The following is a 12962-nucleotide window of genomic DNA, read 5'->3' on the forward strand; positions in this document are numbered from 1 at the left end:
TTTTCCATTGAAATGCATGGGTAACAGGGTGACAAGTTTAGTGCTATATTTTATGATTCATATTAATTGGCTCGGGCCAAATTGAACTTTCCTATATGGTAGGATGCTCAATGAGTATAAAACAAGTGGAATTTGGGTGAGCTAAGATGGTTTTCATATAGAAAAAGTTATTTATTCAGAATTACCTCTTTAAATACATGGCAGTTAGGGAGACAGAATTGTTGTTAAAGTTCACAATTTTATTATAAACGTTGCAGATGATTGTTTAGTAATTAATCACTTTTGCAAATAAAGATCCAACCTGAGATCCAAGGCCGAATAAGGAGCAAACTTCTGCATTCGAATAAGAAGCTAGCCAAATAAGGACCTAACTTCAGCTTTATCTCTGAAGTCATATCATCTTAATACTACTCATTTTTACAAACATCAACTTTCTTTATAGCTTCTGCTAATCACTTTGCATCATCTCACCTCTCTCATTGTTGCTTCTTTCATACCTTGGCTCTGCGTCCCTGTTGCTAAAAGTCTTAATTTACTGGCTTCCACAAATTCACAATTTTGCCCTAACCCATGAGGGTGATTCATGGTGACCTATTATGAGAGGAATACATGTGCTGCCATTGCTGACCAATGAAAATGCAAGTTGTCTGGCTAACTTGATTATTCTCTTGCTTCATTTTCTGTCAGTGTCCTTGAACAGCTATGCAAATAAAACATTTTGACTTTAGAAATATTGCCTATGTGCTTCAAGTGAGGCACTCAAAGAATATTGAAACGAGAGGTTGCCAGTTTCTACATTTTTTCAAAAGGAGTTAAGCAATGGTTGTCTGAATGTTTTTCATATTTCTCTTATGACAACCATCCTTTCACATCAATAGTGCTAAGCCCCTTATTATAACTAGTTTATATTGCCACAAAGCAGGTAAAATAGCTTTGCGGACACACCCTCAACCTTATTTTCATTGGATTTAATACTTCTTCCCATCTTAGCAGACAAACTTTCCAACCATAACCTTTAAGTATTTGTGCTATATGTCTTTCCTCACCTCCAAAGCCTGCCCAATCAGACAGAGATCTATGCAACATAAAAGACAGTATTTTCTTGAATTCTCTTTCTTTTCTCAACTCCAACCCCTGTATGCTGAACTCTTCTGAACTAGATGCTTCCCAGTACAACAGTAGATTATCACCTTAAATCCAGTCCTCAAAGTCACTCTAACAACATTCAAGCTTGACATACTGTATTTATCGGCCTATAACACGCACTTTTTTCCCCTGAAAATCAGGGGAAAATCGTGGGTGCGTGTTATAGGCCGATCCCCGCCGATTTCTGTGTCATCGGAGCGATCGCGGCAATTGCCGCGGTCGCCGCCGACATACACAGCCGTGGGTAGATTCAAAAATGGCGCCGAGACTGCAGGGAGCCGAGATACACATACTCGAGTGTTCTCGGCTTTTTCCGGCGCCGCCGTCACGCCCAGTCCCGCCCCTGGACCTGTGTTATGTCCATCATAGGGTGGGACTGGGCGTGACTGTGAGCGGCGCCGAAAAAAGCTGAGAACACTCGGGTATGTGTATCTCGGCTCTTGTCGGATCCGAGATACACATACCCGAGAGTCCTCGGCTTTTTTCGGCGCCGCTCACAGTCACACCCAGTCCCGCCCTATGATGGACATAACACAGGTCCAGGGGCGGGACTGGGCGTGACGGCGGCGCCAGAAAAAGCCGAGAACACTCGAGTATGTGTATCTCAGCTCCCTGCAGTCTCGGCGCCATTTTTTGAATCTACACCGAGTGCACAAAGCTGCACTGACATGGCTGGACTGGGGCAGACCTGCACTAACGAAGCTGCACTGGGGCAAGGCTGCACTGAGGCAAGGCTGCACTGGGGCAAAGCTTCACTGACAAGGCTGCACTGGGGCAAAGCTTCACTGACAAGGCTGCACTGGGGCAAAGCTTCACTGACAAGGCTGCACTGGGGCAAAGCTGCACTGACAAGGCTGCACTGGGGCAAAGCTGCACTGACAAGGCTGCACTGACAAAGCTGCACTGACACTGAAAAGGCTGCAGATGGACAGATAAGGCTGCATTGATGGGCATTTTAATGTAAGTTTTTTTTTCCTTAAACTTCCCTCCTAAAAATTTTTTTTCCTTAAAATTCTCTCCTAAACTTGGGGTGCGTGTTATACGCCGGCGCGTGTTATACGCCGATAAATACGGTACTTGTTATAATATATGAATGCCAAAAGTTTGTATATAGGACTGAACCCTGGTGTGGAAAATATTACAACTTTTTTTGAGATGTGAGTCAGAACTCGATCCCTAATTTTGTCTAGTTTTGCAGAGAGCAGGGTAGGAATAGAACACTTGTCACAATATACTGTGTTCACTTGGGAGAGACTTCCCGTCATGTTGTTAAATTTTATAGCTTTGATATAAGTTCTAAACCTACCTCAATTAATCCAAAGCTGGTATGTATAAAATATGGGTTGAGTTAAACTACTCTATTACAAAATGGAGAATAAATGAACAAAGATAAGCATAAATAAGTAATGGGACTGTACACCTCATTAACACCCATAATACCATAAGAACATACCTAAATAATAAAATAAACACACAACAAAAAATGTGGAAAAGTTTAGGCCGCGGCCCCTTTATTGGGTTTGAAACCATTTTTTTATTATGAAATTAACTTTAACCTTTAATACCAAACAGAACCGCTGTTAACCATTAACAGACCAACATGGGAAGTCACTAAGATTCAAGTAGCAATATCTTAAACCAACCAAATAATAGCTTACCAACCACTGTCCACCCACAAAGTGGGCGATATTACCCAAAAAGATAAACATTCAATATCAAACAGAACTATTAACCATTAACAGACCAACATGCTTAGTCACTAAGACTCAAGCAGCAAAAGCTTATATCAACTAAATAACAACGTACCAACCACTGTCCACCGACAGAGTGGGCGACATTACCCCACATAAAGGTGGACCGCGACAAGGTGAAATAACAAAGGGAAGGGAGGGTGGGAGAGCAGGTCAAAAGATCAAGAAGGAAGGCTGAGGAGAATCCAGAGGTGAGTCCAGCTGACAGACCTGAGGTAAATGCTGACTCCGTCCAGTGACAGGAGAGGATATAAGTAAAAGGTTCCACTCACTAATTGTTAAAATTCAATAAACAAATTTGACAAAAAAAAAAAAAGGAGGTTACACTCATTGGCTAGATATTTCATGCCAAAAGATTTGTCACCAATCCAGTGCTCAGAAGCTGAGGTAAATCTTCCTAGCAACAGTAGGCAGCTTGTCACCTGAAACACAAAAACAGAAAGAACCAGCAAAGCAGCCATAGAGAGACATGTACTTAACACTCACCATAGCCCTCTATTAAGAATAAAATGTATTTATAAAACAAATGGGTGTTAGGGGTGACAATCCCATGGGGGCCACTTCTCTATTTTATTCTTTCGTGGACCTGACATTCCGAAGACAGCTGCTTAACCGAGTACAGCAACACAATTGCTCTTAAAAAACTGGCGGAAAGGAAAATGTTGCCAAGGTTCATATTTTTAAGTGTAAATGAGGGAATGAAAGTGGACATTTTAATTCAAATTTCTACTCTGGTTTCAGATTTGCATGGGTAAAACAGATTTTCATTCTCCATGTCTTATAGATAATGCTATTTGTTAAAGTGGATGTAAACCCAATGTCATCCTTTCTAAACTACTGCCATAGGGGTTATCTATAAGGATATACATGTCTCCTGCATGTATCTTTACCTGTCAAATGTCTCCCCTCTCTCTGTTATGAGAGCCGAAAAACTGCAGATCCTGTGGGTGGGTCTGTTGTCTGGAGCTCGGTGGGTGGAGTCGTGATGTCAGTAGACTCCCCGCCCACCTCTACACTCCCCTTGTCAATATGCATTTTCTCCTGTGTATTTCTAACTGAACTTCTGCTGAACTTCTGCTATGATCTCATAACATCCAGTGAAAAGACAGGAAAGTAACCACATGACTTCAGCATGCCAAATCATGCTGAGGTGTGGAACAGCCAATCCTTGCAGAGCTGCTGAAGAAAGGAGTGGGGTTGGGAATTAGAAAACAATGCATGTTTTAGGCTAGTGCACGAGATGTAAATCACCTGTCACTCATAGCAAGGGGGAGGATTTGACAAAGTTTTTCTCTGTTTGTCAAGATTTATCCCACTGAACAATAAAAGAGGATTGCTCAGAGATGGATTAACTCTTTGTGGCAAGACTGGGCTCAAATGATAGGAAATCTTATACTCTACATTATGACATCAAAAGAAAAAAAAAAAAAATTTCAAGTTTACATCCACTTTAAGAGAGTCAAACGGTATATGGCTTAAAAATCTTCCCAAGTCCATCTCCATTACTGGCCTACAGATATAGAGAACTTCTGTCCACAGTTGAGATGAGGATCTTGTATAGCTTTCCACATGACCAGCATCTGATATGGCACAAAACGATGTACCATTAGAAGTTCTCTATAATAGCATGGGTCAAAAGAGTCTAATTTGTCAGATGGCACATGCACTCCTACTGTCCTCATTCCCATGTGAGAGGCTGGGACTAAGCCAGCCTTTTCCAGACACATGCCTAGATAAACATCATCAATAGGTATCAGTGGAATTTCCAAGGATTTATTGTAAATGGTATGAGCAGTGAATCTGGATAGAAGAATTCCCCCACCAGCACAATACATTGGGTAGGAATTGGAGCTGGTTATCTGTACGGGCACATAATATTTGCTACCAGAGTCACGAATAGGTCCGACATTGGCTATCAGCTGTCCAACAAAGAGGTGATCATCTGCCTTCAGTTCCGATAGATAGGTGACAACATTGAAGGTGTTCACAAATACATCATCATCACCATTAAAAATAAAATGAGCTCCTGGGCAATTATCCTCTAACCACTGATGGAAGAGGAACTGTTTCAATGTCAGGTTAAAAAAAGTGTCATGGAAGTTCCACTGTAAAATATCACCATAGGTTTTACTTTCAGTTTTGAGAAGCTGCCTGAAATATTTATCCTCACTCGTATCTTTGGAAGTTCCAGAAAGAAATATCCTTCTGACATGGGCACCGTTATAACTGTTTTCCTCCCCCCAAGTCTGGCGAATGATAGCTCTCCTTTCATAATTACCAGGGGAAGTCTTTATGACAAGAAGCAGAAATACCCCTTTAGATTCAGCTCTTCCACCGCACTTCTGTGGTGCGTTAAGGATCTGTGGAAAGCTTTTGCAGTGTTTATATCTCAAGAAGTCTTTAATGTGTTCAGGTAGTTTGGAAAATCCATCAATACTTTGCACTGAGGAGTTCTCCACACAGCGCGAGACCCGCTCAAGTTTTTTTATGATAGTAGGTTCATAGGTACCATGAGGAGCAAGAACAGGCCGATCTTCAATCTCTTCTATTTCATCTTTACTTTCTTGCATAAAAAACAAGAGATAAACAAACCCCACGCACAGAAGTAGTATGCCTCCCACTTTGACAATAGACCACCTCATGCTGACTCTGTAAAAAAACATAAAAAGTGTAAGAAAAACAGTTTTTCCCAACAAATGCAATGCAACATTGTATAAATCAGTTTTTTAAAGCTGTATTTGTGCAAAGAGAGAACCCATGAAAAACTGCAATTTTAGTGTTTAATAGACGCTGCAGAGTTAAAGAGTCTCTGAGTGAAAACAAAAAAAAATGTAGCATGTAAACAGTGCAAACACATACATTATATTACCAAAAGTACTGGGGCGCCTGCCTTTACACAAACTTGAACTTTAACCACTTACGGACCGCCCGCCGTCATTATAAGTTGGTACTTTGAAGAGGGATAGCCTTGTTATGGCAACAGCTAGCTGCCATAACCCCAGTATCGTCTTCTTCAGCGGGCAATCCACTTTCAGGTTAAAGTGGTCTCTGTGGCGGATTCGCCACAAGATCAAATTTATGGGTGTCAGGAGAGCGGCCCCCACTCCCTCCACACTCCAGTGCCCTCCGCCGCTTACCGGAGCTGTTGGTAGCGGCGAAGGCGATCAAGTCCTGTCACATCTGTGTTATGGAGATGAGTGAAAGGAAGATGACCCCCACTCGTCTCCATACCACTGCAGGGCGGAAGCAACGTCAAAACGTCACTTCCTTCCATAGCTCTTAGAGACATTTTTTATAAATGACATTTCATTTTTTTTTTTTATTGCATTTTAGTGTAAACATGAGATCTGAGGTTTTTTTGACCCAAGATCTTATAGTTAAGAGGTCCTGTCATGCTTTTTTTCTATTACAAGGGATGTTTACAAAGTGACACATTTTTTTTTTTTTTAAAGAGCAGTGTAAAAATAAAAAAGGTAAAATAAATAAGAAAAAATATATATATCTTTTTAAATGTGCCCCGTCCCGTCAAGCTCACATGCAGAAGCGAACGCATACGTGAGTAGCGCCCGCATATGAAAACGGTCTTCAAACCACACATGTGAGGTATCGCCGCGATCCTTAGAGCAAGAGCAATAATTCTAGCCCTAGACATCTGTAACTCAAAACATGCAACCTGTAGAATTTTTTAAACATCGACTATGGAGATTTTTAAGGTTGTCTTATTTTTTTAATTCAAAAAAGTGTATTTTTCCCCAAAAAAGTGCGCTTGTAAGACCGCTGCGCAAATACAGTGTGACAGAAAATATTGCAATGACCGCCATTTTATTCTCTAGGGTGTTAGAAAAAAATATATATAATGTTTGGGGGTTGTAAATAATTTTCTAGCAAAAAAAATTGTTTTTAACTTGTAAACACCAAATCTCAGAAAGAGGCTCAGTCCTTAAGTGGTTAATGGCATCCCATCTTAGTCTGTAGGGTTCAAAATTAAGTTGGCCCACCCTTTGCAACTATAACAGCTTCAACTCTTCTGGAAACGCTGTCCACAAGGTTTAGGAGTGTGTCTCTGGGAATGTTCTTCCAAAAGCGCTATTGTGAGGTCAGGCACTGATGTGGACGAGAAGGCCTGGCTGACATTCTCCGTTCTAATTCATCCCAAAGGTGTTCTATTGTATTGAGGTCAGGCCAGTCAAGTTTCTCCACCCCAAACTCGCTCATTCATGTCTTTATAGACCTTGCTTTCTGCACTGGTGTGCAGTCATGTTTGAACAGGAAGGGGCCATCCCCAAACTGTTCCCACAAAAGCGGGAGCATGAAATTGTCCAAAATGTCTTGGTATACTGACGCCTTAAGAGTTCCCTTTACTGGAACTAAGGTGCCAGGCCCAACCCCTGAAAAGCAACTCCAAACCACCCTCCACCAAATTATTTGGACCAGTGCACAAAGCAAGGTCCATAAAGACATGGATGAGGGGTTTTGGGGTGGAGGAACTTGACTAGCCTGCACAAAGTCCTGACCTCAACCCAGATAGAACACTTTTGGGATGAATTACAACAGAGACTGCGAGCCAGGCCTTCTCGTCCACATCAGTGCCTGACCTCACAAATGCGCTTCTAGAAAAATGGTCAAACATTCCCATAGACACACTACTAAACCTTGTGGACAGCCTTCCCAGAAGAAAACACATAGGGTCCTGGTTGACTAAGCCAACTCCACATCCCGGAAAAGAGCAATTGTAAAAAATGGAAAAACTAGTGGGACTTTAGGCCTGGTTCACACCTATGCATTTTTTAGTGCATTTTCAGTTTTGCAGAAACACACTACAATCCTTTTAACATGGTTTCTTATGGAAGTAGTTCACATCTATGCATTTTATTGAAAGGGCCAGGGACTTTTTCTGGTTTTTGGTTCCATAGACTTCAATGGTTAAAAAACATGTATTGCAAAAATGCAAAATGCACCTGGAATATGCAAACTGCAACCTGCATTGGTGTGAACCAGACCTTAAAAGTGTTGAACCTCCTCTCAGTATAATTATCAGTACACAATCATTGATTAAAATAAATCTTTATTATGCATTTCTTAAAAGCTATAAACATGGGGGTTTACAAATCCCCCTTAAAAACATTAGAAACATGGTGATAATACATCATCAAAACATAAGGGACCCCCGAAGATAGAGACCCCTCCTTATGTATGTAAACAGTATAACTTTAGTGGTAATTTGGGATAACTTCATATATATGTAAACATATCCCACAAGGAGGTAATAACTCATCCCGACATGTTTCACCTTTGTCAGCTTCTTCAAGGGCTTGGAGGGGTGCAGTAACGTAGTAATGGGTTACTAAAAAAGAAAAAAAATATATACATACATAATATATATTCACAAAACATATTTATCATCAATTATTTTTCCCATTTAGTGTATATATTCATGAACCCATGGCTCTAAAGCAGCTCACTGACAATTGACAGCTCATCATCAGGTTAGCAGATAAAGGGGGAGGGATTGTGGTTCAAAATCGTTCAGACTACCAGTCAGAATCAGCCAGACTACTCTGATAGTTCCACGTAACTAAAACTCCCTAGTGGTCCATCCTTATCCTTGGGAACCCACGTATCGTTGGCTCTCGTTAGACGTAGTCTCCCTGTACACCTCCATTCCTCATAACGTTGTGATACAGGCCGTACAGTATTTCCTTAACAAGGATCCACAATTCAATCCACGTCAGGTACACTTTCTGTTGGAGACCCTAGAATACTGTCTCACACATAATTACTTTGAATCCAATGTTGACTTTTATATTCAGTCCCAAGGCACAGCTATGGGGCAAATTTTGCCCCCAGCTATGCAAATCTATGGGTTATTGGGAACATCACCATATTCGGCAGAATAACCCATATGCCTCTCACCTAGTTTTTTAGGGACGTTATATTGATGACATGGTCTTCTATTTCTGCATTTGTACAACATTGTAATTCTAACACTATGGGTCTGTCATTCATGTCAGTATCTGATAGCAATAAGCTTACCTTCTTGGATCTGGAACTATTTAATCAAGATAACATCATCTGTGCACAGAACTATATATAACCCACCTCTGGCATTTCTTATTTAAATTTTAAGAGTTGCCATCATCTGTGCTGGATAAACAACATTCCCAGAAGTCAGTTTTGCTGTCTTAAACACAACAGTATCATATTACATGACTACAATACCCATGGTAATTTACTAAAGACTAAATTTAAAGAAAAAGGCTACCCAAAGATATTGTTGAAGATGCTTTTCAACATTATCTCCACAGAGATGCTAAACCTGTTGACAGTTTGCAACCTGTTCGATTTGTCACGCAATTTCACAACCAATTCAGGAAGATGGAAAAGGTCTTTATAAAACACTGGTCTATATTGAGTGAAGATCCCCATCTAAAATCAACACTAAGTGACCGACCTCTAGTCATGTATAGACAAGCAAAAATCATAAAAGCCCAAATAGCTCCCAGCAAAATAAAAACATGCCCCACCGCTAGTGCCCCCCTAACCTTCTTCAAATTATAGCATCTACAAAATAGGGGATAATTTTATGGCATTTTTATTATTATTTTTTTTTTCAGTAGTAATGGCGGCTATCTGCGATTTTTATCGGGACTTGCGACATTATGATGGACACGTCGGACAATTTTGACACATTTTTGGGACCATTGGCATTTTTACAGCGATCAGTGCTATAAAAATGCATTGATTACTGTAAAAATGTCACTAGAAGGGAAGGGATTAACACTAGGGGGCGATCAAGGGGTTAATGTGTTCCCTAGTGTGTGTTCTAACTGAAGGGGGGAGTGTGTAGGGGAAGAGATAGATCGCTGTTAATACTCTGTATGAACAGACGATCTGTCACTTCTCCCCTCAGAGAACCGGAAACTGTGTGTTTACACACACAGATCCCGGTTCTCCGTGTGCCCCAAGCGATCATGGGAGCCAGGCACTCGTATCGTCTCCGTGGGTGAGCAGGGGGCGCGCGCGCGCCCCTAGTGGCTACAGGGCGAAGCGTCATTACATAACGTTGTTTTGCCCAGCCGTGCCATTCTGCCGCAGTACAACTGCGGCGGCTGGTCGGCAAGTGGTTAAGGGGATGTATCAGTGTAAGAAACCCTTATGTCTCACATGTAAACAGGTGACACATAGACAGAAAGAATTTTCCTGTAAAGGGAAACAGAACATTATACCTGACTTTTTTACAAGTTCCTCCGAGTACGTAGTGTATTGCTTGACCTGCCCATGCGGGCTGCTTTATATAGGATGCACTATACGCACTCTTCGTAATTGGTTTGGGGGGCATCGGAATTTTGTGGAAAAAGGCTCAGACAGTGTCCCGTGACATTTTAAAGAGTTTCATAAGCAGTCATCTCTTGGATTACGCGTTTGGATTATAGAAGCCATTCCCAATACATTTCTCAATACATTTAGTTTCGTTGAACGCTACAAACGGTTATGTGAGAGAGAAAATTATTGGATTTACACGTTTATCGCCTGGAGGCCTAAATGAGGGCATTGAAATCAATATTCTATTATAATTCCATTGCCTTTATAGGACGCATTGATTAAAGATTACCTTATTTGGAACGATCTCTTTGCCAATAATAATAATTCTGAACATCCCCTCATGAGCTTCATGTTTAAATTTGGTCATCACCTAGGTAAATCTACCTGGTCAATTTGATTTAATTTTAATTTTTATCTGTGGTTTATTTTTTATTATCTTCATCCATATGTGTTACGATTTTTTTCATTCTCTAATATCTTATATGTGACTTTGGACATGTGTGTATGACATTTTTGCAGATTTATTGAAAAAGAAACTGAAATATCACATGGTCCTAAGTATTCAGACCCTTTGCTCAGTATTTAGTAGAAGTACCCTTTTGCTCTAATAAAGCCATAAGTCTTTTACGGAAAGATGCAACAAGTTTTTCACACCTGGATTTGGGGATCCTCTGCCATTCCTCCTTGCAGATCCTCTCCAGTTCTGTCAAGTTGGATGGTAAACGTTGGTGGACAGCCATTTTTAGGTCTCTCCAAAGATGCTCAATTGGGTTTAAGTCAGGGCTCTCGCTGGGCCATTCAAGAACAGTCACGGAGTTGTTGTGAAGCCACTCCTTCATTATTTTAGCTGTGTGCTTAGGGTCATTGTCTTGTTGGAAGGTAAACATTCGGCCCAGTCTGAGGTCCTAAGCACTCTGGAGAAGGTTTTCCTGCAGGATATTCCTGTACTTGGCCGCATTCATCTTTCCCTTGATTGCAACCGGTCGTCCTGTCCCTGCAGCTGAAAAACACCCCCACAGCATGATGCTGCCACCACCATGCTTCACTATTGGGACTGTATTGGACAGGTGATGAGCAGTGCCTGGTTTTCTCCACACATACCGCTTAGAATTAAGGCCAAAAAAGTTCTAGCTTGGTCTCATCAGACCAAAGATTATTTATCACCATCTTGGAGTCCTTCAGGTGTTTTTTTTAGCAAACTCCATGTGGGCTTTTATGTGTCTTGCACTGAGGAGAGGCTTCCATTGGGCCACTCTGCCATAAAGCCCCGACTGGTGGAGGGCTGCAGTGATGGTTGACTTTCTGCAACTTTCTCCCATCTCCCGACTGCATCTCTGGAGCTCAACCACAGTGATCTTTGGGTTCTTCTTTACCTCTCTCACCAATGCTCTTCTTCCCCGATAGCTCAGTTTGGCCGGACGGCCAGCTCTAGGAAGGGTTCTGGTCATCCCAAACGTCCTCCATTTAAGGATTATGGAGGCCACTGTGCTCTTAGGAACCTTAAGTGCAGCAGAAATTTTGTTGTAACCTTGGCCATATCTGTGCCTTGCCACAATTCTGTCTCTGAGCTCTTCAGGCAGTTCTTTTGACCTCATGATTCTCATTTGCTCTGACATGCACTGTGAGCTGTAAGGTCTTATATAGACAGGTGTGTGACTTTCCTAATCAAGTCCAATCAGTATAATCAAACACAGCTGGACTCAAATGAAGGCGTAGAACCATCTCAAGGATGATCAGAAGAAATGGACAGCACCTGAGTTAAATATATGAGTGTCACAGCAAAGAGTCTGAATACTTAGGACCATGTGATATTTCAGTTTTTCTTTTTAAATAAATCTGCAAAAATGTCAACAATTCTGTGTTTTTCTGTCAATATGGGGTGCTGTATGTACATTAATGAGGAAAAAATGAACTTAAATGATTTTAGCAAATGGCTGCAATATAACAAAGAGTGAAAAATTTAAGGGGGTCTGAATACTTTCCGTCCCCACTGTATATCTATATATATATATATATATATATATATATATATATATATATATTAGGGATGAGCTTCGTGTTCGAGTCGAACCCATGTTCGAGTCGAACATCGGCTGTTCGATCGTTCGCCGAATTGCGAACGTTATGGGCCGTTCGCGCTAAATTCGTGTGGCGCGTCACGGCCCATAATTCACTGCGGCATCGCAGTGCATTGCTGGCTGATGATTGGCCAAGCATGCACTATGACCCGCATGCTTGGCCAATCACAGCGCCGTCAGTAGAGAGAGCTGTAATTGGCCAAAGCCAGGGTGGCTTTGGCCAATTATGGCTCAGGGGATTTAGTACACACCCCACACTATATAAGGCCGCCTGCACGGCGGCCCTGTGTAGTGTGTGTTCCGGTGTGCTGAGAGATAGAGAGAGAGAGAGACAGTGTCATTTGATTTGAGTTAGATAGATTAGGCAGAACAGTCAGTCAGTTAGCTGCACTTACAGTGTATTGTGTATATATATATGCATCCCAGGTGTTGCATATATATATATATACACTGTATTCAGTTTAGCTAGATCCGTTCCTGTTATCTTCTATCTAGACTATTTACATTTAATGCAGTGCGTCCTGCTCACAGTGTTCAGCTAGATCCGTTCCTGCTATTTACATTTAGTGCAGTGCGTCCTGCTCACAGTGTTCAGCTAGATCCGTTCCTGTTATCTTCTAGACTATTTACATTTAGTGCAGTGCGTCCTGCTCACAGTGTTCAG

General features: G+C 41.4%; 1 protein-coding gene across 5 annotated transcripts in view; it reads right to left on the reverse strand.

The window, feature by feature from the left end:
• Positions 1–2630: 2630 nt before the first annotated feature.
• LOC141103573 (N-acetyllactosaminide beta-1,3-N-acetylglucosaminyltransferase 3-like) overlaps positions 2631–12962 on the reverse strand; it is a 162114-nt gene continuing 151782 nt past the window's right edge. For 4 of the 5 annotated variants that reach the window (XM_073593318.1, XM_073593328.1, XM_073593345.1 and 1 more), the window contains 2 exons: positions 8188–8241; positions 2631–5546 (listed from right to left, as the gene is read on the reverse strand). In XM_073593318.1, coding sequence (XP_073449419.1) covers positions 4400–5539 — 1140 coding nt within the window. In that variant the 5' untranslated portion in view covers positions 5540–5546; positions 8188–8241 and the 3' untranslated portion in view covers positions 2631–4399. The remainder of the gene's footprint in view (positions 5547–8187; positions 8242–12962) is intronic. The other variant, XM_073593354.1, reaches the window with a different exon arrangement.

Source organism: Aquarana catesbeiana, linkage group LG01 (genome assembly GCF_042186555.1).
Source record: "Aquarana catesbeiana isolate 2022-GZ linkage group LG01, ASM4218655v1, whole genome shotgun sequence".
In the NCBI taxonomy this organism is placed as follows: domain Eukaryota; kingdom Metazoa; phylum Chordata; class Amphibia; order Anura; family Ranidae; genus Aquarana; species Aquarana catesbeiana.